The sequence below is a fragment of the Trematomus bernacchii genome, unplaced genomic scaffold (genome assembly GCF_902827165.1).
Source record: "Trematomus bernacchii unplaced genomic scaffold, fTreBer1.1, whole genome shotgun sequence".
In the NCBI taxonomy this organism is placed as follows: Eukaryota; Metazoa; Chordata; class Actinopteri; order Perciformes; family Nototheniidae; genus Trematomus; species Trematomus bernacchii.
In genome coordinates, this window is record NW_022987646.1 from 1,271,077 (window position 1) to 1,295,646 (window position 24,570).

Genomic DNA, 24,570 nt, shown 5'->3' on the forward strand with positions numbered 1-24,570 from the left:
CGCTTGGAAAATAGAGATGCAGTTAGTGTGGTTTACGTTAGCAACACATGCATTTTGAACAGTGCTGTGCAATGTCTTAAGTAGAATCAGGATCCTCCACTTTCATGATAGTGCTTTAGGTGAGTGATTTATAAGACCTTCAAACCGCTGAATTATTTTAGGGAGTCAATCAAACGTGTTTCGCTTTCAAACATGCGTATTTTTTGTAAATTAATATAACCTTTTTATTGATTATATATCCATGAAATATATATGTTTTCATGAAATATATATATATGTGTTTGTTTTTTCTTCTTCGACCGTGAGCACTGGAGACAACTTTTATTACATTACTCATTACATTTTCTTTTATGTACACATGTTCTCTTTCCTAAAACGTATACTCAGAATCTGGTATTAAATAACATGTTGAATGGCAAAGTATTTCAATTTAACTCATACAAGTATATCTTTTTTAAAGACTTTCCGAAATTATTTCTCGTTCAGTTTGTCAGCTTCAGAGCTGTGCTGTAATTGATGTTCAGCTTTAAGACTCTAAGCGACGCTGTTGGTCAGTAAATGATATCCTGTTTAATGTCGTCATTCAGTCCATCCCTTAGCAGACTATACAGTGGAGAAGGCTCTCTGTGTTTTGTCGAGGTTTAGTGCACCAAAGAGACAACATCATCTCACACAGACTTGCATTTAAAGGCGGAGGACGTGATTAACCATCAGCAAACGGATACATCGAAACTAGTTTTACCTTCTTATCCACTGGATACAGATTTTTTTTTTCTGTGTTGCCGTGATGGCATTGCTAGGATCTCTCACCTTCTTATGCGCAAGACTGCCATTGTTTTATGGATTTCGAGGGCAAATAGGACTGCTTATGTTGCTGCTTCACACGGTTAATGTGGTAGGTGCGCAGATTCGTTATTCTATTCCAGAGGAGATGAAGAAAGGCTCTGTTATCGGTAATGTAGCACAGGATCTCGGTTTGGATCTGAAGAGGCTCCGTTCTGGGCGGGCCCGTATCGTGACCGGAGAAAACATTCACTACACCGAGCTGAAGACGGACAAAGGGATTCTAGTCGTGAATGAGAGAATAGACCGAGAGCAGCTTTGTGGAGACGAAACGCCGTGTAGCTTCAGCTTTGAGGTGATTCTAGAAAGCCCGATGGAACTGCACAGAGTAACTGTTGAGGTTTTAGATATCAATGATCACTCTCCCAGCTTTCCAAATAGAGATAAGCCTATCCGTTTTGAAGTAAGTGAATTGGCTTCTGTGGGAGTAAAGTTTCCACTGCAGAGTGCAGAGGACCTAGATGTGGGGCAAAACGCGTTGCAAGATTATATTTTATCACCAAACGATAATTTTATTTTGAAGAAACATGCAAATCCAGATGGAGGTAAATATGTTGAAATGGTGCTCCAGAAGTCTTTAGACAGAGAGCTACATCCCCATCTGTCTTTAAAACTGATCGCAATTGACGGAGGAACTCCCCAGAGATCCGGTACAGTAAATATAGATGTCACTGTGTTAGATGCAAACGACAACATTCCGGTTTTTAACCAATCAGTTTATAAAGCATCTGTGATGGAAAACACATTGAAAGGCACGATCATTATCTCAGTAAATGCCACAGACGCTGACAGTGGTTCAAATGGACATATTACTTACAGTTTGTCAAAAACAAAAGGAAGTGCAGCAAATTTATTCAGTATTGATGAAAACACCGGCATAGTGTCTGTGTCTGGGCAGATAGATTATGAAAAAGACAGAAAATACGAAGTGAGAGTAGAGGCAAAGGATCAGGGTGGTTTAACCGGATCAAGTAAAATTGTATTTGATGTTTTGGATGTCAACGACAATTCCCCAGTTATAAATATCATGTCTTTTTCAAGCCCTGTTTCTGAGGATGCCCTTCCTGGTACAACAATTGCCATTTTAAATATAAAAGATCCAGACTCTGAAAAAAATGGGCAAATAAAATGTTCAATAGATGGTAAACTTCCCTTTAAGATAGAATCTTCTCTAACAAATTATTACAATTTGATCTCAGATCAACACTTTGATAGAGAATCTGTCTCAGAGTATAATATAACAATAACAGCCACTGACATGGGCTCTCCCCCACTTTCTAGTTCAACAAAATTACATCTTAAAATATCTGATGTTAATGACAACGCACCATTATTTAATAAAAATAGTTACTCCGCTTACATAACAGAGAACAATTCACCAGGAGCGTCTATATTTGCAGTCAGCGCGCGGGACTCTGATTGGAACCAAAACGCCAGAGTCTCTTATATTTTAGAGGAAACACAAGTCAGTGGAAGTCCAGTTTCTACTTTTGTGTCTTTAAACTCTGAAACTGGAGTAATAAGTGCAATTCGTTCTTTTGATTACGAGCAAATTAAACAACTTCAGCTGGTAGTCAAAGCTCAGGATGGAGGCTCTCCTCCACTGAGTAGCAACGTGACTGTGAAAATACTGATCCAGGACCAGAACGACAACCCTCCTCAGGTCTTGTACCCAGTCCAGACTGGTGGCTCTCTGGTGGCTGAGATGGTGCCTCGTTCAGCAGATGTGGGCTACCTGGTCACTAAAGTGGTGGCTATTGATGTGGACTCTGGACAGAATGCCTGGCTCTCCTATAAACTGCAGAAAGCCACAGACAGGGCGCTGTTTGAAGTGGGCTTACAGAATGGAGAAATAAGGACTATCCGCCAGGTGACTGATAAAGATGCTGTGAAACAAAGACTGTCTGTTATAGTGGAGGACAACGGGCAGCCCTCTCGTTCAGCTACAGTCATTGTTAACGTGGTGGTGGCGGACAGCTTCCCGGAAGTGCTGTCTGAGTTCACTGACTTTACACAGGACAAGGATTACAATGACAACCTGACTTTTTACTTAGTGCTGGCTCTGGCTGTAGTGTCCTTCCTCTTCATCACGTGTTTGGTGGTTATTATATCGGTGAAGATCTACAGGTGGAGACAGTCTCGCATCATGTGTCACTCCAATCTCCCTGTAATTCCTTATTATCCTCCACGTTACTCAGACACTTTGGGGACAGGGACTCTCCAACACGTGTACAATTACGAGGTGTGCAGGACGACTGACTCCAGAAAGAGTGACTGTAAGTTCGGCGGAGCAGGTAGTCAGAACGTGCTGATAATGGACCCCAGTTATACAGGGACGATGCAGCGGATACAGAGTGAAAAGAGCATCCTGGATGAACCTGACTCTCCTCTAGAGGTGAGTTAGGAAAATATTGCTTTGCTTTTTGTCTCTGTGTACATTTTGTGCAATGATAAAGAACAGTTTAACACAACACGTCACTTTCAGCACCATAGACAGCATGTTATACCTGACTCTCCTTTAGAGGTGAGTCAAACATACTAGCTTCGTATTTTTCGCCCCTTTGTTCTCTTTGTGTTTCTCGTTTCCTTTTCAGCACCACGGACAGCTTATTTTTCTTACACAACCTTATCGAAATGCTGTGTTTTAAACGTTGCAAAGATAAGCCTGTGGAAAGCAAATGGCTCCTGAATGATTTTCATTTTATATGTGTTATTTACTGCATTCTGTCTCAATGCGTTGTGAGGAAAGTAATGCAGCATCAGTAATGTTCAGCCTTCAGATGTGTGCACAGTGCACTGGCAACGTAATCATTGTTTAGATACCATTTATTTTAGTTATACAAATTTGGGAAACTGTTTTGTCACAAGAGCAGGTCAAACATATTCACGCTTGGAAAATAGAGATGCAGTTAGTGTGGTTTACGTTAGCAACACATGCATTTTGAACAGTGCTGTGCAATGTCTTAAGTAGAATCAGGATCCTCCACTTTCATGATAGTGCTTTAGGTGAGTGATTTATAAGACCTTCAAACCGCTGAATTATTTTAGGGAGTCAATTAAACGTGTTTCGCTTTCAAACATGCGTATTTTTTGTAAATTAATATAACCTTTTTATTGATTATATATCCATGAAATATATATATATATATGTTTTCATGAAATATATATATATGTGTTTGTTTTTTCTTCTTCGACCGTGAGCACTGTAGACAACTTTTATTACATTACTCATTACATTTTCTTTTATGTACACATGTTCTCTTTCCTAAAACCTATACTCAGAATCTGGTATTAAATAACATGTTGAATGGCAAAGTATTTCAATTGAACTCATACAAGTATATATTTTTGAAAGACTTTCGGAAATAATTTCTAGTTCAGTTTGTCAGCTTCAGAGCTGTGCTGTAATTGATGTTCAGCTTTAAGACTCTAAGCGACGCTGTTGGTCAGTAAATGATATCCTGTTTAATGTCGTCATTCAGTCCATCCCTTAGCAGACTATACAGTGGAGAAGGCTCTCTGTGTTTTGTCGAGGTTTAGTGCACCAAAGAGACAACATCATCTCACAGACTTGCATTTAAAGGCGGAGGACGTGATTAACCATCAGCAAACGGATATATTGAAACTAGTTTTACTTTCTTGTCCACTGGTTACAGATTTTTTAATTCTGTGTTGCCGTGATGGCATTGCGGGGATCTCTCACCTTCATATGCGCAAGACTGCCATTGTTTTATGGATTTCGAGGGCAAATAGGACTGCTTATGTTTCTGTTTCACATGTTTAATATGGTAGGTGCGCAGATTCGTTATTCTATTCCAGAGGAGATGAAGAAAGGCTCTGTTATTGGTCATGTAGCACAGGATCTCGGTTTGGATCTGAAGAGGCTCCGTTCTGGGCGGGCCCGTATCGTGACCGGAGAAAACATTCACTACACCGAGCTGAAGACGGACAAAGGGATTCTAGTCGTGAATGAGAGAATAGACCGAGAGCAGCTTTGTGGAGACGAAACGCCGTGTAGCTTCAGCTTTGAGATGATTTTAGAAAGCCCGATGGAACTGCACAGAGTAACTGTTGAGGTTTTAGATATCAATGATCACGCTCCTGTCTTTCCAAATAAGGATAAGCATATCAAACTTGAAATCAGTGAATCGGCTGTAGTCGGAGTGCAGTTTCCACTGCAGAGCGCAGAGGATCTAGATGTGGGGCAAAACGCGTTGCAAGATTATATTTTATCACCAAACGTCAATTTTATTTTGAAGCAACATGCAAATCCAGACGGAAGTAAATATGTTGAAATGGTGCTTCAGAAGCCTTTAGACAGAGAGCTACATCCCCATCTGTCTTTAAAACTGATCGCAGTTGACGGAGGAACTCCCCAGAGATCCGGTACAGTAAATATAGATATCACTGTGTTAGATGCCAATGACAATGCTCCAATATTTAACCAATCAGTTTATAAAGCATCCGTGATGGAAAACACATTGAAAGGCACGATCATTATCTCAGTAAATGCCACAGACGCTGACAGTGGTTCAAATAGACATATTACTTACAGTTTGTCAAAAACAAAAGGAAATGCAGCAAATGTATTCAGTATTGATGAAAACACCGGCATAGTTTCTGTGTCTGGGCAGATAGATTATGAAAAAGACAGAAAATACGAGGTGAGAGTAGAGGCAAAGGATCAGGGTGGTTTAACAGGAACATGTAAAATTATATTTGATGTTTTGGATGTCAATGACAATGCCCCAGTTATAAATATCATGTCTTTTTCAAGCCCTGTTTCTGAGGATTCACTTCCTGGTACAACAATTGCCATTTTAAATATAAAAGATCCAGACTCTGAAAAAAATGGGCAAATCAAATGTTCAATAGATGGTAAACTTCCCTTTAAGATAGAATCTTCTCTAACAAATTATTACAATTTGATCTCAGATCAACACTTTGATAGAGAATCTGTCTCAGAGTATAATATAACAATAACAGCCACTGACATGGGCTCTCCCCCACTTTCTAGTTCAACAAAATTACATCTTAAAATGTCTGATGTTAATGACAACGCACCATTATTTAATAAAAATAGTTACTCCGCTTACATAACAGAGAACAATTCACCTGGAGCGACAATATTTGCTGTCAGCGCACGGGACTCTGATTGGAACCAAAACGCCAGAATCTCTTATCTTTTAGAGGAAACACAAGTCAGTGGAAGTCCAGTTTCTACTTATGTGTCTTTGAACTCTGAAACTGGAGTTCTTAGTGCAATTCGTTCTTTTGATTATGAGCAAATTAAACAACTTCAGCTGGTAGTCAAAGCTCAGGATGGAGGCTCTCCTCCACTCAGTAGCAACGTGACTGTGAAAATACTGATCCAGGACCAGAACGACAACCCTCCTCAGGTCCTGTACCCAGTCCAGACTGGTGGCTCTCTGGTGGCTGAGATGGTGCCTCGTTCATCAGATGTGGGCTATCTGGTCACTAAAGTGGTGGCTGTTGATGTGGACTCTGGACAGAATGCCTGGCTCTCCTATAAACTGCAGAAAGCCACAGACAGGGCGCTGTTTGAAGTGGGCTTACAGAATGGAGAAATAAGGACTATCCGCCAGGTGACTGATAAAGATGCTGTGAAACAAAGACTGTCTGTTATAGTGGAGGACAACGGGCAGCCTTCTCGTTCAGCCACAGTCATTGTTAACGTGGTGGTGGCTGACAGCTTTCCGGAAGTGCTGTCTGAGTTCACTGACTTTACACAGGACAAGGAGTACAATGACAACCTGACTTTTTACTTAGTGCTGGCTCTGGCTGTAGTGTCCTTCCTCTTCATCACGTGTTTAGTGGTTATTATATCAGTGAAGATCTACAGGTGGAGACAGTCTCGCCTCATGTTTCACTCCAATCTCCCTGTGATTCCATATTATCCACCACGTTACTCAGACACTTTGGGGACAGGGACTCTCCAACATGTGTACAATTACGAGGTGTGCAGGACGACTGACTCCAGAAAGAGTGACTGTAAGTTCGGCAGAGCTGGTAGTCAGAACGTGATGATAATGGACCCCAGTTCTACAGGGACGATGCAGCGGATACAGAGTGAAAAGAGCATCTTGGATGAACCCGACTCTCCTCTAGAGGTTAGTCAAATAATGTAGCTTTCTGTGACGGTTCCTCTTTTTCTGTGTTTAGAGACATTGTTAGTGAAGTGCTGCATCCTATTCAGCACCATGGACAGCATCTCTCCTCTCGTTTGATATGAATACCGCTTCATTATTTACATTAAGAACTTTACAAAATATTCTTCTCATTTTTTCCCTCTTATTAATATGCTGATTTTTGGTTTTACATAGACAAAGTTTTTTTTAGACGCATTTTGTTTTACTTTGGTCTTGTAATTTGTTTATGTGGTTTGCATCGAGGCTGCTCTCCAGTCTGTTAAAACGTTTGAAATAGTGGTTGTGGTTTGCTCTTGACCTGATTTTTTTTTACTAACAATCAATACGTTCCTTATTTAATCTCAATTAGTTTTACCAAGCCCCATGTTTTATATTTCACATTGTTTCCCTAAATTAAATAGGATTGAAGTTGTACTTTGCTTGTGTTCATTTGGGTTACTTGTTTGGTAATTCTGTTTCTATTTTCGTTTATAAAGATTTAACTGCAAACAAATACATAAATGATAATAATTAATTTGAGATGAATATGTATTTTTATTTTATTTTACGGAATACTTAGATGATGTATTTTTTCATAGTTTGAGTATGCACCATTCAGATGTAATCAATCACTTAATATTTCCAGAATGTATTCTATCTTGCACGGTGTTACTGATTTTGGACTCCAAGCGACGCTGTTGGTTAATCTACGTTTTTCCAAAACGTTATCACAAAGTCCCCTCCCTATGAGAGAAAAGGAGGTGGTGTGCACTTAGTGGGCTGATATCTGAGGGTAACACACTCGCAAGAATTTCAATCTCAATTCGGATAAATAGAAACTAAAGGATATCGGTCGTGTCTTTTTCGCTGCAGAGTATATTTTCCTATTTTTATTTTTGGAATGGCGTGTGGAATCTCTCCACACTCTCGATGCGTGAGATGGCACTATGGATGCGGACATAATTGGAAGCTCCTGTTTTTCTTGATATATCTAATTCAAGTGGTCAGCGGACAAATCCGATATTCAATCCCAGAGGAGATGAAGAAAGGCTCCCTAATCGGTAATGTAGCACAGGATCTCGGTTTGGATCTGAAGAGGCTTCGTTCTGGGCGGGCCCGTATCGTGACCGGAGAAAACATCCACTACACCGAGCTGAAGACAGACAAAGGGATTCTAGTCGTGAAAGAGAGAATAGACCGAGAGCAGCTTTGTGGAGACGAAACACCGTGTAGCTTCAGCTTTGAGGTGATTTTAGAAAACCCGATGGAGTTGCATCAAATTACAGTAGAAATAACAGACATAAATGATCATTCTCCCGTTTTCAAAAAAGATACTATCCGTTTTGAAATCAGCGAAATTGCTAGTGCTGGCGCTCGTTTTCCGTTGACGAGTGCAGAAGACCCAGATGTTGGTGTAAATGGATTAAAGGAATATGTTTTGACCGAGAATGAGAATTTTGTTGTGAAACAAACCTCTAATGCCGATGGAAAGAAATACGCAGAGATGGTGCTGCAAAAGCCATTAGACAGAGAGACCTACCCTAATCTGTCTCTAAAGTTGATAGCTGTTGACGGCGGAACTCCGCAGAGATCTGGTACAGTAAATATAGATATCACTGTTCTTGATGCCAACGATAATGCACCTGTATTTAATCAGTCTGTATACAAAGCTACAGTAATGGAAAACGCTCCAAGAGATACCTACGTTACCACTGTTAACGCCAGTGACCAAGATTTTGGGTCAAATAGTATTGTAACTTATTATTTTTCAGACATCAGCAGTGGTCTTAGTAATTTGTTTACAGTTAATGAACAATCTGGTGTAGTTCTTATAACAGGGTTAATTGATAATGAAAAAGAAAAAAAATACGAACTTAGAATCGAGGCCAAAGATCAGGGAGGTTTGACAGATTCCAGTAAAGTGATAATTGAAGTAAGTGATGTTAATGACAACTCCCCTACGATTAGTGTCATTTCCTTCACTAGCCCTGTGTCAGAAGACTCTCCTCCTGGTACAACTATTGGCATTATAAATGTGAAAGATCTTGATTCAGGTGAAAACGGACAGGTAACATGTAAAATAGAACAAAATACAGCTTTTAAGATTAAATCTAATTTAAGAAATTACTACACTTTGGTAACAGATACTGTATTGGATCGTGAAAGTGTTTCAGAATATAATATCACTGTAGTTGCGACAGATGCAGGAATGCCTCCTCTCTCGACAAGAAAAACCTTTCATTTAAAGATCTCTGATGTGAACGATAATGCTCCTGCGTTTTCACAAAGTGTTTACAATGCGTTTATTGCAGAGAATAACTCTCCAGGTATTTCTGTTCTCACTGTGAGAGCTAAAGATCCTGATGAAAACCAAAACTCCCGTATATCTTATATTCTGGAAGACACTAAAATTGGCGGGTCTCCGGTTTCTGAATATGTTTCTATAAATGCAGAAAACGGAATGATACAGGCAGTACGCTCATTTGATTACGAGCAGATCAAACAGTTGGTTATCACTGTCAAAGCACAGGATGGAGGCTCTCCTCCAATCAGTAGCAATGTGACTGTGAAAATACTGATCCAGGACCAGAACGACAACCCCCCTCAGGTCCTGTACCCAGTGCAGACTGGTAGCTCTCTGGTGGCTGAGATGGTGCCTCGTTCAGCAGATGTGGGCTATCTGGTCACTAAAGTGGTGGCTGTTGATGTGGACTCTGGACAGAATGCCTGGCTCTCCTATAAACTGCAGAAAGCCACAGACAGGGCGCTGTTTGAAGTGGGCTTACAGAATGGAGAAATAAGGACTATCCGCCAGGTGACTGATAAAGATGCTGTGAAACAAAGACTGACTGTTATAGTGGAGGACAACGGGCAGCCCTCTCGTTCAGCTACAGTCATTGTTAACGTGGTGGTGGCTGACAGCTTCCCGGAAGTGCTGTCTGAGTTCACTGACTTTACACAGGACAAGGAGTACAATGACAACCTGACTTTTTACTTAGTGCTGGCTCTGGTTGTAGTGTCCTTCCTCTTCATCACGTGTTTAGTGGTAATTATATCGGTGAAGATTTACAGGTGGAGACAGTCTCGCATCATGTTTCACTCCAATCTCCCTGTGATTCCTTATTATCCTCCACGTTACTCAGACACTTTGGGGACAGGGACTCTCCAACACGTGTACAATTACGAGGTGTGCAGGACGACTGACTCCAGAAAGAGTGACTGTAAGTCCGGCAGAGCTGGTAGTCAGAACGTGCTGATAATGGACCCCAGTTCTACAGGGACGATGCAGCGGATACAGAGTGAAAAGAGCATCCTGGATGAACCTGACTCTCCTTTAGAGGTGAGTCAAACATACTAGCTTCGTATTTTTGGCCCCTTTGTTCTCTTTTTGTTTCTAGTTTCATTTTCAGCACCACGGACAGCTTATTTTTCTTACAAAACCTGATCGAAATGCTGCATCTGTTAAACATTACAAATATTATTCTGCGGAAAGCAAATGCTCCTGAATTACTTTCATTTGAAATTTGATATCCACATTATTCTGTCTCAATGCGTTGTGAGGAAAGTAATGCAGCGTCAGTAATGTTCAGCCTTCAGATGTGTGCGCAGTGTTCTGGTAACGTAATCATTGTTTAGATGTATTTTAGAACAGTGCTGTGCAATGTCTTAAGTAGAACCAGGATCCTCCACTTTCATGATAGTGCTTTCTAGATTAGTTATTTTTAAGACCTTCAAACCGCTGAATCATTGCAGGGAGTAAATCAAACGTTTTTTCGCTTTTAAACATGCGTATTTTTTGTACATGAAGATAACCATTTTATTGATTATATATTTGTTTTTTTCTTCGACCGTGAGCACTAGACAACTTTTATTATTTACACATGTTCTCTTTCCTAAAACGTATACTCAGAATCTGTTATTAAATAACATGTTGAATTTCAAAGTATTTCAATTTACCACATAAAAGCAGTTTTTTTTTTAAAGACTTTCCGAAATAAAAATTATCAGAGCTTTAGTGTGGTATATGCTGTAATTGATGTTCAGCTTTTAGACTCTAAGCGACGCTGTTGGTCAGTAAATGATATCCTGTTAAATGTCGTCATTCAGTCCATCCCTTAGCAGACTATACAGTGGAGAAGGCTCTCTGTGTTTTGTCGAGGTTTAGGGCACCAAAGAGACAACATCATCTCACAGACTTGCATTTAAAGGCGGAGGACGTGATTAACCATCAGCAAACGGATACATCGAAACTAGTTTTACCTTCTTATCCACTGGATACAGATTTTTTTATTCTGTGTTGCCGTGATGGCATTGCGGGGATCTCTCACCTTCATATGCGCAGGACTTCCATTGTTTTATGGATTTCGAGGGCAAATAGGACTGCTTATGTTGCTGCTTCACACGGTTAATATGGTAGGTGCGCAGATTCGTTATACTATACCAGAGGAGATGAAGAAAGGCTCTGTTATCGGTAATGTAGCACAGGATCTCGGTTTGGATCTGAAGAGGCTTCGTTCTGGGCGGGCCCGTATCGTGACCGGAGAAAACATCCATTACACCGAGCTGAAGACAGACAAAGGGATTCTAGTCGTGAATGAGAGAATAGACCGAGAGCAGCTTTGTGGAGACGAAACGCCGTGTAGCTTCAGCTTTGAGATGATTTTAGAAAGCCCGATGGAACTGCACAGAGTAACTGTTGAGGTTTTAGATATCAATGATCACGCTCCCGTCTTTCCAAATAAGGATAAGAATATCAAACTCGAAATCGGTGAATCTGCTGCAATCGGAGTGCAGTTTCCACTGCAGAGCGCAGAGGATCTAGATGTGGGGCAAAACGCGTTGCAAGATTATATTTTATCACCAAACGATAATTTTATTTTGAAGCAACATGCAAATCCAGATGGAAGTAAATATGTTGAAATGGTGCTCCAGAAGCCTTTAGACAGAGAGCTACATCCCTATCTGTCTTTAAAACTGATCGCAGTTGACGGAGGAACTCCCCAGAGATCCGGTACAGTAAATATAGATGTCACTGTGTTAGATGCCAATGACAACATTCCGGTTTTTAACCAATCAGTTTATAAAGCATCTGTGATGGAAAACACATTGAAAGGCACGATCATAATCTCAGTAAATGCCACAGACGCTGACAGTGGTTCAAATGGACATATTACTTACAGTTTGTCAAAAACAAAAGGAAGTGCAGCAAATTTATTCAGTGTTGATGAAATCACCGGCATAGTTTCTGTGTCTGGGCAGATAGATTATGAAAAAGACAGAAAATACGAAGTGAGGGTAGAGGCAAAGGATCAGGGTGGTTTAACCGGAACAAGTAAAATTATATTTGATGTGTTGGATGTCAACGACAATTCCCCAGTTATAAATATCATGTCTTTTTCAAGCCCTGTTTCTGAGGATTCACTTCCTGGTACAACAATTGCCATTTTAAACATAAAAGATGCAGACTCTGAAAAAAATGGGCAAATAAAATGTTCAATAGATGGTAAACTTCCTTTTAAGATAGAATCTTCTCTAACAAACTATTACAATTTGATCTCAGATCAACACTTTGACAGAGAATCTGTCTCAGAGTATAATATAACAATAACAGCCACTGATATGGGCTCTCCCCCACTTTCTAGCTCAACAAAATTACATCTTAAAATGTCTGATGTAAATGATAATGCACCATTATTTGATAAAAATAGCTATTCCGCTTACATAACAGAGAACAATTCACCTGGAGCGACTATATTTGCTGTCAGCGCACGGGACTCTGATTGGAACCAAAACGCCAGAATCTCTTATCTTTTAGAGGAAACACAAGTCAGTGGAAGTCCAGTTTCTACTTTTGTGTCTTTAAACTCTGAAACTGGAGTTATAAGTGCAATTCGTTCTTTTGATTACGAGCAAATTAAACAACTTCAGCTGGTAGTCAAAGCTCAGGATGGAGGCTCTCCTCCACTTAGTAGCAACGTGACTGTGAAAATACTGATCCAGGACCAGAACGACAACCCTCCTCAGGTCCTGTACCCAGTCCAGACTGGTGGCTCTCTGGTGGCTGAGATGGTGCCTCGTTCAGCAGATGTGGGCTATCTGGTCACTAAAGTGGTGGCTGTTGATGTGGACTCTGGACAGAATGCCTGGCTCTCCTATAAACTGCAGAAAGCCACAGACAGGGCGCTGTTTGAAGTGGGCTTACAGAATGGAGAAATAAGGACTATCCGCCAGGTGATTGATAAAGATGCTGTGAAACAAAGACTGTCTGTTATAGTGGAGGACAACGGGCAGCCCTCTCGTTCAGCTACAGTCATTGTTAACGTGGTGGTGGCGGACAGCTTCCCGGAAGTGCTGTCTGAGTTCACTGACTTTACACAGGACAAGGAGTACAATGACAACCTGACTTTTTACTTAGTGCTGGCTCTGGCTGTAGTGTCCTTCCTCTTTATCACGTGTTTAGTGGTTATTATATCAGTGAAGATCTACAGGTGGAGACAGTCTCGGATCATGTGTCACTCCAATCTCCCTGTGATTCCTTATTATCCTCCACGTTACTCAGACACTTTGGGGACAGGGACTCTCCAACATGTGTACAACTACGAAGTGTGCAGGACGACTGACTCCAGAAAGAGTGACTGTAAGTTTGGCACAGCCCGGAGTCAGAACGTGCTGATAATGGACCCCAGTTCTACAGGAACGATGCAGCGGATACAGAGTGAAAAGAGCATCCTGGATGAACCAGACTCTCCTCTAGAGGTGAGGTGCAATTTGCAAAGTATTTTTATTTTTTAATATTATTTATCTGGATTATCCTTACGTATTTGGATACAGTTTACCTGAAAACAAGTGCAAGCGTTCCGTTTCAGCACCATAGTGTGGACAGCTCCTCTTTTTGTGAAAAACCTTTCTGTATCGTTGACCTTGAACGTTCTTCATAACCTTTCATTTGAAATGATACATCTCATATACATGATCAATTTCCTTATTATTAATAGTAATAATAATAATAATAATAATAATAATAATAATAATAATAATAATAATAATAATAATAATAATAATAATGATGATGATGATATTTATAATTATAATAGTGGGCATTGCCAAATATAAGACGATATTCCCTATCAGGGTATTGAAATAATCATTAGTGGTATTGTTATTTATTTATTTGTTTGTGTAAAGTCAGAAGCCATACCATTATACATCGAGACGCATCCAAACGCTTATTGTATACTATTTAAAGTGTTCCTAATATTTTGCCCACCACATACATTACCGTGGATGGGCTCTGAGCGCCGCTGTTGATACATCACTGACTTACTGTCTAAATAAGCAGTGCAGTGGTCCACCCCTTTATCTCCCTTCAGTGTTTCAGCTTAGAGAGAAGACGGTGTGTCCTGTGAGGATTTAAAGAGCAGCATTTTTGTCGTGGACTTCTTCTGCTGAAGACAGAGTTACTATTCAATTCATGGATTTATTCACATCAGTTTTGCATTGAAAGGGATTTCTGCGTCTGTAGCCTACCTCTGGATTTATGATGGCTTGTTTGTGGATAACCGCGCGCAGAGGCCGATGGCAAGCACTGGTGGTGACTCTTTGTCTGTTCGAGCTGAGCTCAGTAGCTGGACAGGCTCGGTACTCCGTACCGGAGGAGCAGGCAGAAGGCTCTGTTGTTGGAAACATCGCTAGAGATTTAGGTGTGGATGGTACGAGGCTCATATCAGGTAAAGCTCGTATTATTACCAAAGGAAGCCGACAGTACGTTGATTTAAACAGAGACAAAGGCACCCTTGTTATTAAAGAGCGGATCGACCGAGAAGAGCTGTGTGGAAAGACGACGCCCTGTAGCTTCAGTTTCGAGCTCATTTTAGAAAACCCAATCCAGCTTTACCGTGTAACAGTGGAGGTTATAGATATAAACGATAACAGCCCGTCTTTTCCTAAGGATGAAATCAATTTAAATATCGTGGAAAGTGTTACATCAGGGGCTCGCTTCTCACTTGAGAGTGCATATGACCAAGATGTGGGAATGAATGATATTCAAAAATACATGCTTAAATCTTCAGATAACTTCAAATTGGAAGTTCAAAGCCAGTCTCATGGGGGAAATTTGGTCGAAATTGTTTTAAAAACCCCGTTGGACCGAGAGAAAGAAGAGACCCACAATCTCGTGCTGATTGCTTCAGATGGAGGGGAGCCACACAGATCAGGGACAGTGCGCATTCACATCACTGTGCTGGATGCTAACGATAATGCGCCAGTGTGCAGCCAAACTGTTTATAAAGCAGAAGTCAAGGAAAACTCTCCTACAGGAACAGTGGTAACTACTGTGAGTGCAACTGATGCAGATAAAGGAGTCAATGGCGAAGTTACATTTTCCATAGCACAGTTCGCTAGAGAGGTGAAGCAGCTTTTTGAAGTAAATGTTAAAACTGGAGAAATTAAAGTTGCAGGTAATCTTGATTTTGAAAAATCTAAGACCTTTCAATTAAACGTTAAGGCTAGTGATCACGGGGGACATTCAGATACTTGTAATGTTATTGTTCAAATAATTGACGAGAATGACAACGTCCCTACAATTCAGCTAATGTCATTTTCTAACTCTATATCTGAGGATTCTCCTCCAGGTACAACTATAGCTGTTATTAATGTTGATGATGAAGACTCTGATGGTAACGGTGTTGTAAAATGCTCCATCAACTCTGATATACCTTTCAAAATCGAGTCCTCATTAACAGGATATTATACTATAGTAACCGAAGACTACTTAGACAGAGAAAGTATTCCTGAGTATAATATCACCATCACCGTCTCTGACCAAGGCTCCCCGCCTCTGACCAGCAGTAAAAACATTAACGTAAAAGTTTCTGACGTGAATGACAGCCCGCCCAGATTTGACCAATCAGAATATAGTAAGACTGTACCAGAGAATAACTCTCCAGGGTTTTCTGTTTTCACTCTAAGTGCTAGTGATTCAGACTGGGGTCAAAACGCTCGAGTTTCTTACTTTCTGGAAGAGAAAGACAATAATGGGGCAGCTGTGACTTCCTTAGTGTCAGTCAATTCAGAAAATGGTGTCATTCATGCTTTAAGGTCTTTTGATTATGAGCAGATCAAGTGGTTTGAATTTAACGTAACTGCTCGCGATGCTGGATCCCCCCCTCTGAGTTCAGTGGCCACAGTTAAAATACTGATCCAGGACCAGAACGACAACCCTCCTCAGGTCCTGTACCCAGTCCAGACTGGTGGCTCTCTGGTGGCTGAGATGGTGCCTCGTTCAGCAGATGTGGGCTATCTGGTCACTAAAGTGGTGGCTGTTGATGTGGACTCTGGACAGAATGCCTGGCTCTCCTATAAACTGCAGAAAGCCACAGACAGGGCGCTGTTTGAAGTGGGCTTACAGAATGGAGAAATAAGGACTATCCGCCAGGTGACTGATAAAGATGCTGTGAAACAGAGACTGACTGTTATAGTGGAGGACAACGGGCAGCCCTCTCGTTCAGCTACAGTCATTGTTAACGTGGTGGTGGCGGACAGCTTCCCGGAAGTGCTGTCTGAGTTCACTGACTTTACACAGGACAAGGAGTACAATGACAACCTGACTTTTTACTTAGTGCTGGCTCTGGCTGTAGTGTCCTTCCTCTTCATCACGTGTTTAGTGGTTATTATATCAGTGAAGATCTACAGGTGGAGACAGTCTCGCATCATGTTTCACTCCAACCTCCCTGTGATTCCATATTATCCTCCACGTTACTCAGACACTTTGGGGACAGGGACTCTCCAACACGTGTACAATTACGAGGTGTGCAGGACGACTGACTCCAGAAAGAGTGACTGTAAGTTCGGCACAGCCGGAAGTCAGAACGTGCTGATAATGGACCCCAGTTCTACAGGCACGATGCAGCGGATACAGAGTGAAAAGAGCATCCTGGATGAACCTGACTCTCCTCTAGAGGTAAGGTGCAATATAAACGTTTTTATTTTTATCTTTTACTGAACTGAGTTTGCAATCTATCACTTGTTTCAATCTAATACACACTGTCCATTTAATTCTGGCTGAACCTGACTCTCCTTTAGAGGTTTCTATTAATCAAGCAATTGTTTATAACTTGCAAGAAAGGTTTACTTTCAGTACCACTCTTGATGGACAGCTTCTCTCAGTGTAGAGCGATTTAACTGAAGTGGAAACAGTGTCAGTATGGGAAATGCTCACTGAAAAAGGTATTCTCTGGTGCCGATACGTTTGACTAACATATCATTCAATATTTTTCTGCATAGATAGTTTTATTTCTTCAAATAAAAAAGACTTATTGTCTTTCCGAATAAATGCAAAGGTTTGCTTTTGTGGAGGCAGACAGCAGCAATATAATGGCAATAGAGTTTCCACCTAACATGTCTCATGCTGTATTTTTGCTCTTCCACTTTATATTTTCCTGTCATTTGTAACGCGTAGCTACGTCTTGCATGTATTATTTTCAGTTGTAACCGTTATAAATGCACTCAAAACATGAATCATAACACAGATACACACAACGTTTTCTGGCCGCTCAACACTCTCAACTTTTATTGAAAGAGACGTGTATTTCCTTTTTGTTTTTGTTACCTCACTTGTTATCTTCACTTCGCACTCTAAGGGCCGCTGTTGGTCTTCAAAAAACATGTGAAGCGTTAGAAATGCAGCTACACCTCCAGTGCTCCTCATAGTGTTCCGTTGAGAGCAGGAATACGGTCTTTATTCTCACCAATGTTTTTTCTCCTAATGTATGTGTCGTCACACGGTGGATTATAATCACATCGACAGAAGGACGATACAGGGGAATAGGTCGGCTTTTTGCAACATACTCTCGTGTGGAGTAGTTTGGATGTATTCGTGAATATGGCTTTTATCAGCAGTAAACCCGTGATAACAGGGCAAGTACGGGCCTTCATTCTCGTGTTTCTCTTTGAAACGACAGTCTGTCAGATCCGCTACTCTGTCCCCGAGGAGATGAGAAAAGGCTCATACGTTGGAAATATTGCTGAAGATTTGGGTATCGACGCTAAAAGACTTGTTTCAGGCGGTGGTCGAATTGTTAGCGGCGATAGCAGCGAATACATCAGGCTGGATGCAGACAAAGGGATTCTTGTCGTGGGAGAAAGGATAGATAGAGAGCAGCTCTGCGGGCAGACAGCGCCCTGTAGCCTGAATTTTGAAATGATTATGATTAATCCAATGCAACTTCATAGCGTTTTAGTGGAAGTTTTGGATGTTAATGATAATGCACCCGCCTTTCATGAGAAAGAAGTGCATGTAGAAATATTAGAATCTGCTCTTCTTGAAACCGAAATATTACAAGAGAGTGCCACGGACCCTGATGTTGGCATAAACGCTTTACACAGCTATACTTTACACCCAACAACACATTTTAATATTAAGGTTCTGTCCAGCCAAAATGGTCACAAATACGCACAGCTGTATCTTTCCAGTGCTTTAGACCGCGAGAAAGATGAAAAGATGCTTCTTACGCTAACTGCTGTTGACGGAGGAGAACCTCAAAGATCAGGGTCACTAAAAATACATATTACTGTCCGAGACACAAATGACAATGCTCCCGTTTTTACGCAATCAATTTTCAAAGCGTCTGTTAAAGAAAATGTTCCAAAAGGAACCTTAGTGGTGAGCTTGAGCGCAACAGATGCAGATGAAGGGATAAATGGTCGTGTTACATACCATTTTAATCGCATGTCTAGTAATGTTGCTGAACTATTTAATCTGGATGAAAACAGCGGCGATTTAACTGTAAATGGCATGATTGATTATGAAGATACTCGAATCTATGAGATTGGTGTGCAAGCAAAAGATCAAGGAGGACAAAGCACATCAACAAATGTAATTATTGAGGTGACGGATGTAAACGATAATATGCCTGTGATAACATTAACATCGTCTTCTAGTGCCATCGCAGAGGATTCTCCTAGTGGGACTACTGTTGCTATCATAAACGTAAAAGACCTAGATTCAGGCAAAAATGGTAAAGTAGACTGTTCAGTAAACGGCAACATCCCGTTCACAATCCACTCATCTCTAAAGAATTATTATACTTTGGAAACAAATGGTGTTCTTGACAGAGAGCGTAATCCTGATTATAATATAACTTTCACGGCAATGGATGAAGGTAACCCCCCACTCTCGACTAACAAGACAATACAACTTCGAATATCCGACGTAAATGATAATGCCCCCATATTTGAACAGAGTTATTATGAAGCTTATATCATAGAGAATAACTCTCCAGGGTTGTCTGTGTTTTCCGTAAAAGCACACGACTCTGACTCAGGCCAAAACGCACGACTGTCTTACCTGCTTATTGATACTCAATTAAACGGTAACCCCATATCCACCTACATATCTGTTAACGCGGAAAGTGGAGTTATACAAGCAGTTCGATCATTTGACTATGAGCAAATTAAAATTCTTGATATTTTTGTAAAAGGGCAGGATGGGGGTTCCCCACCTTTAAGCAGTAATGCCACAGTTAAAATAAATATTCAAGACCAGAACGACAACCCTCCTCAGGTCCTGTACCCAGTCCAGACTGGTGGCTCTCTGGTGGCTGAGATGGTGTCTCGTTCATCAGATGTGGGCTATCTGGTCACTAAAGTGGTGGCTGTTGATGTGGACTCTGGACAGAATGCCTGGCTCTCCTATAAACTGCAGAAAGCCACAGACAGGGCGCTGTTTGAAGTGGGCTTACAGAATGGAGAAATAAGGACTATCCGCCAGGTGACTGATAAAGATGCTGTGAAACAAAGACTGACTGTTATAGTGGAGGACAACGGGCAGCCCTCTCGTTCAGCTACAGTCATTGTTAACGTGGTGGTGGCGGACAGCTTTCCGGAAGTGCTGACTGAGTTCACTGACTTTACACAGGACAAGGAGTACAATGACAACCTGACTTTTTACTTAGTGCTGGCTCTGGCTGTAGTGTCCTTCCTCTTCATCACGTGTTTAGTGGTTATTATATCAGTGAAGATCTACAGGTGGAGACAGTCTCGCATCATGTGTCACTCCAATCTCCCTGTGATTCCATATTATCCTCCACGTTACTCAGACACTTTGGGAACAGGGACTCTCCAACACGTGTACAATTACGAGGTGTGCAGGACGACTGACTCAAGAAAGAGTGACGTGAAATATATGCAACCGATGACTGAAAGTTTAGTCAGTGTGGATGGAGCTGGGACTGATACCCCACAGTTGGACCAGCAGCTGTCAGGCAACCAATCTCAAATGTCAACTTTGGTGAGTATAATATTTAATCGTACATCCCTTTTTTCTTTTTCGTTGCCTTTCTCTTTTTCTTTTTACATCAGTAGTTGGAGCAAATTGTACGCACACAGCTGCTAGGAGCGTTTTAGTGTCACTGGCCATGGTCCTGAAACCTTCGATGGATTCGTTGTGAAATAAATTCCTAAACAAAGCCTATATTTGTTTGGGTTAAATTGTCAAACACAATACCGACCCAATAAGGGCAATCGACATCAAATTAACCACAGTCTTGTCTTGTTTGCGACAGGCATTTCTACATATTGAGATTAACCTTTTGTATTCTGTATTTTGTCCCGTATAATCACTGATTTTTCACCACATTGCCCCAGTTATGATCTTAACGGTTTTAATTACATTAGAACTCCCGTGATATCAGTATCATAATAAACTGAAATTACTTGTGTGAACATTGCTCAGCAGTGTACAATCACAATATTTATTTACACCTATTTCATGAGAGAATCCAATTAATACTTAAAACTAGAATATAACGTAGCCCATAAACTGTTTGAATAGTGTTCACACCATAAACATTACCATGGATGGGCTCTGAGCGCCGCTGTTGATACATCACTGACTTACTGTCCAAATAAGCAGTGCAGTGGTCCACCCCTTTATTCCCATTCAGTTTTACAGCTTAGATAGAAGACGATGTGTCCTGTGAGGATTTAAGGAGCAGCATTCGTCGTGAACGTTTCCTGCTGAAAACATCGTTATACAATTCATGGATTTATTTACATCAGTTTTGCATTGAAAGGGATTTCTGCGTCTGTACCTCTGGATTTATGATGGCTTGTTTGTGGATACCCGCGCGCAGAGGCCGATGGCAAGCACTGTTTGTGACTCTTTGTCTTTTCGAGCTGAGCTCAGTAGCTGGACAGGCTCGGTACTCCGTACCGGAGGAGCAGGCAGAAGGCTCTTTTGTTGGAAACATCGCTAGAGATTTAGGTTTGGATGTGACGAGGCTCATATCAGGTAAAGCTCGTATTATTACCAAAGGAAGCCGACAGTACGTTGATTTAAACAGAGACAAAGGCACGCTTGTTATTAAAGAGAGGATCGACCGAGAAGAGCTATGTAGAAAGACGACGCCCTGTAGCTTCAGTTTCGAGCTCATTTTAGAAAACCCAATCCAGCTTTACCGTGTAACAGTGGAGGTTATAGATATAAATGATAACAGTCCGTCTTATCCTAAGGATGAAATACATTTAAAAATAGTGGAAAGCGTTACATTAGGGACTCGCTTTTCTTTAGTGAGCGCTGACGATCCGGATGTGGGAATTAATGATATTCAAAAGTACATGCTTAAACCCTCAGATAATTTCAAGCTGGAAGTGCAGATCCAGCCTGATGGAGAAAATGTGATCGAAATGGTTTTACAAACCCCCTTAGACCGAGAGAAAGAGGAGACTCACAATCTCGTGCTGATTGCTTCAGATGGAGGGGAGCCACACAGATCAGGGACAGTGCGCATTCACATCACTGTGCTGGATGCTAACGATAATGCGCCAGTGTGCAGCCAGCCTGTTTATAAAGCAGAAGTCAAGGAAAACTCTCCTACAGGAACAGTGGTAACCTCTGTGAGTGCAAAAGACGCAGATAAAGGAGTCAATGGTGAAGTATCTTATTCCATAGCTAATGTTGCCAGAGAGGTGAAAAATATTTTTGAAGTAAACGTCAAAACTGGGGAAATTAAAGTTGCAGGTAATCTGGATTTTGAAGAATCTAAGACCTTTCAATTAAAAATTCAGGCTAGTGACCATGGTGGACATTCAGATACGTGCAAAGTTATTATTCAAATAATTGACGAGAATGACAACGTCCCTACAATTCAGCTAATGTCATTTTCTAACTCTATATCTGAGGACTCTCCTCCAGGTACAACTATAGCTGTTATGAATGTTGATGATGAAGACTCTGATGGTAACGGTGTTGTAAAGTGCTCAATGAACTCTGATATACCTTTCAAAATCGAGTCCTCATTAACAGGATATTATACTATAGTAACCGAAGACTACTTAGACAGAGAAAGTATTCCTGAGTACAATATCACCATCACTGTCTCTGACCAAGGCTCCCCGCCTCTGACCAGCAGTAAAAACATAAATGTAAAAGTTTCTGACGTGAATGACAGCCCGCCCAGATTTGACCAATCAGAATACAGTAAGACTATACCGGAGAATAACTCTCCGGGGTTTTCTGTGTTCACACTAAGTGCAAGTGATTCAGACTGGGGTCAAAACGCTCGAGTTTCTTACTTTCTGGAGGAGAAAGACAATAATGGGGCAGCTGTGACTTCATTAGTCTCAGTCAATTCAGAAAATGGGGTCATTCATGCAGTGAGGTCTTTTGATTATGAGCAAATCAAGTGGTTTGAATTTAACGTAACTGCACGCGATGCTGGATCCCCTCCTCTGAGTTCAGTGACCACAGTTAAAATACTGATCCAGGACCAGAACGACAACCCTCCTCAGGTCCTGTACCCAGTCCAGACTGGTGGCTCTCTGGTGGCTGAGATGGTGCCTCGATCAGCAGATGTGGGCTATCTGGTCACTAAAGTGGTGGCTGTTGATGTGGACTCTGGACAGAATGCCTGGCTCTCCTATAAACTGCAGAAAGCCACAGACAGGGCGCTGTTTGAAGTGGGCTTACAGAATGGAGAAATAAGGACTATCCGCCAGGTGACTGATAAAGATGCTGTGAAACAAAGACTGACTGTTATAGTGGAGGACAACGGGCAGCCCTCTCGTTCAGCTACAGTCATTGTTAACGTGGTGGTGGCGGACAGCTTCCCGGAAGTGCTGTCTGAGTTCACTGACTTTATACAGGACAAGGAGTACAATGACAACCTGACTTTTTACTTAGTGCTGGCTCTGGCTGTAGTGTCCTTCCTCTTCATCACGTGTTTAGTGGTTATTATATCAGTGAAGATCTACAGGTGGAGACAGTCTCGCATCATGTTTCACTCCAATCTCCCTGTGATTCCATATTATCCTCCACGTTACTCAGACACTTTGGGGACAGGGACTCTCCAACACGTGTACAATTACGAGGTGTGCAGGACGACTGACTCCAGAAAGAGTGACTGTAAATTTGGCACAGCCCGGAGTCAGAACGTGCTGATAATGGACCCCAGTTCTACAGGGACGATGCAGCGGATACAGAGTGAAAAGAGCATCCTGGATGAACCTGACTCTCCTCTAGAGGTTAGTTAAATAATTAAGCCTATCTTCTGTGCTCATGTATCTCTTTATGTGCTTAGTTGCAATATTTGGGAACTTAAGTACGCCATTTTGGCGTTTTCAGAACCATGGACAGCATCCCACTGCCTGAATACTGAATAAGTGATGGCTGTCATATTATTCCACATGCACCGTATTTTGTCTTCAATTCCTTGTGTGTTTAAGTGAACAGAAAACTCCCTTGAAGCTTTGATTGCTTAATCACTTTTTTTCATTTATACAGACCTTGCTAATAGCACATATTTTATAGCTTTCGGTAGAAAAACCTAGTTTATGCAGTTTTAAACACCTCAAGTTCATGTCAAAGGTTCCCTCTATTATATTATAGTTATATTGTATAACATTTCATTTACAATATTGGTAATTGGGTATGTCGTTATCTGCACTTATATTAGAGTCAGTAGTATAGATGTGGAGAAGTATTGTTCTCAGTATTTGATTGGCTGGCTGTTTTTGTTTTGAGATATTTAAATTAATTTTCGTTCATATTGAGCAGACGGAACAAGTTTTTTATTTGATACACATGTTCTCATAATATATTATTAATAAATATATTTTTATAAAAATCATTGACATCATTATTCTCACATGGTACTTGCATTACTTTTATCTGCATGAAAGGACTTGTGAGTCCTTGCCCGCAATGTTGGCTGTTTTTAGACTTTAATAATTTCAGTTCCTTCACAGCGACTTTTCTGGACTCAGAATTTCCCCCTCCATTAATTTATTTGACATAATTTGATTATGTAAGTAGTCTTTCTAATCAATTGTATTGTACATCTTTGTATTTGTATCCATCGTATTTTGTCTTAAATTCCTTGTGTGTTTAAGTGAACAGAAAACTCCCTTGAAGCTTCGATTGCTTAATCACTTTTTTTCATTTATACAGACCTTGCTAATATTACATATTTTATAGCTTTCGGTAGAAAAACCTAGTTTATGTTTTAAAAACCTCAAGTTCATGTCAAAGGTTCCCTCTATTATATTATAGTTATATTGTATAACATTTAATTTACAATATTGG

At 40.9% G+C, this 24,570-nt stretch overlaps 7 protein-coding genes across 13 annotated transcripts in view; all 7 read left to right on the forward strand.

Annotated features, from left to right (window-relative positions):
* LOC117485400 (protocadherin gamma-C5-like) overlaps positions 1–24,570 on the forward strand; it is a 243,915-nt gene that overhangs the window by 93,719 nt on the left and 125,626 nt on the right. The window contains exon 1 of one of the 7 annotated variants that reach the window (XM_034133944.1): positions 4,629–6,974. The exons of the other annotated variants lie outside the window; for them this stretch is intronic. Within the exon in view, the coding sequence (XP_033989835.1) occupies positions 4,629–6,974 (2,346 nt within the window). Of the gene's footprint in view, positions 1–4,628; positions 6,975–24,570 lie in introns of those variants that run through there. 7 annotated transcript variants of the gene reach the window in all.
* On the forward strand, positions 788–3,385 carry LOC117485408 (protocadherin beta-16-like). The gene is made up of 2 exons (XM_034133965.1): positions 788–3,238; positions 3,368–3,385. Exons 1-2 carry the CDS (start codon positions 788–790, stop codon positions 3,383–3,385), a joined length of 2,469 nt encoding a protein of 822 aa, XP_033989856.1.
* On the forward strand, positions 7,894–10,350 carry LOC117485407 (protocadherin beta-16-like). The gene has a single exon (XM_034133964.1). It carries the CDS (start codon positions 7,894–7,896, stop codon positions 10,348–10,350), a length of 2,457 nt encoding a protein of 818 aa, XP_033989855.1.
* Positions 11,403–14,398, forward strand: LOC117485437 (protocadherin gamma-A7-like). The gene is made up of 3 exons (XM_034133992.1): positions 11,403–11,686; positions 12,980–13,748; positions 14,363–14,398. Exons 1-3 carry the CDS (start codon positions 11,403–11,405, stop codon positions 14,396–14,398), a joined length of 1,089 nt encoding a protein of 362 aa, XP_033989883.1.
* On the forward strand, positions 14,515–17,659 carry LOC117485438 (protocadherin beta-16-like). Its single transcript, XM_034133993.1, has 2 exons — positions 14,515–16,950; positions 17,630–17,659. Exons 1-2 carry the CDS (start codon positions 14,530–14,532, stop codon positions 17,657–17,659), a joined length of 2,451 nt encoding a protein of 816 aa, XP_033989884.1. The 5' UTR covers positions 14,515–14,529.
* LOC117485439 (protocadherin gamma-A5-like) lies at positions 17,872–20,639 on the forward strand. The gene is made up of 2 exons (XM_034133995.1): positions 17,872–20,277; positions 20,634–20,639. Exons 1-2 carry the CDS (start codon positions 17,872–17,874, stop codon positions 20,637–20,639), a joined length of 2,412 nt encoding a protein of 803 aa, XP_033989886.1.
* On the forward strand, positions 21,075–23,519 carry LOC117485415 (protocadherin beta-16-like). Its single transcript, XM_034133972.1, has one exon. The coding sequence runs from the start codon at positions 21,090–21,092 to the stop codon at positions 23,517–23,519; it is 2,430 nt and encodes an 809-aa protein (XP_033989863.1). The 5' UTR covers positions 21,075–21,089.

Excerpts from the sequence above, each read along its gene's own strand:
- LOC117485415 (XM_034133972.1), top strand. The coding sequence starts at position 21,090 with ATGATGGCTTGTTTGTGGATACCCGCGCGCAGAGGCCGATGGCAAGCA.
- LOC117485407 (XM_034133964.1), top strand. The coding sequence starts at position 7,894 with ATGGCGTGTGGAATCTCTCCACACTCTCGATGCGTGAGATGGCACTAT.
- LOC117485408 (XM_034133965.1), top strand. The coding sequence starts at position 788 with ATGGCATTGCTAGGATCTCTCACCTTCTTATGCGCAAGACTGCCATTG.
- LOC117485439 (XM_034133995.1), top strand. The coding sequence starts at position 17,872 with ATGGCTTTTATCAGCAGTAAACCCGTGATAACAGGGCAAGTACGGGCC.
- LOC117485437 (XM_034133992.1), top strand. The coding sequence starts at position 11,403 with ATGGTAGGTGCGCAGATTCGTTATACTATACCAGAGGAGATGAAGAAA. Across the intron at positions 11,687-12,979 it reads ATGGAACTGCACAGAGTAAC|AATACTGATCCAGGACCAGA; the intron begins TGTTGAGGTTTT and ends CGTGACTGTGAA. Across the intron at positions 13,749-14,362 it reads AACCAGACTCTCCTCTAGAG|TGTTTCAGCTTAGAGAGAAG; the intron begins GTGAGGTGCAAT and ends ATCTCCCTTCAG.
- LOC117485438 (XM_034133993.1), top strand. The coding sequence starts at position 14,530 with ATGATGGCTTGTTTGTGGATAACCGCGCGCAGAGGCCGATGGCAAGCA. Across the intron at positions 16,951-17,629 it reads AACCTGACTCTCCTCTAGAG|GGCCGCTGTTGGTCTTCAAA; the intron begins GTAAGGTGCAAT and ends TCGCACTCTAAG.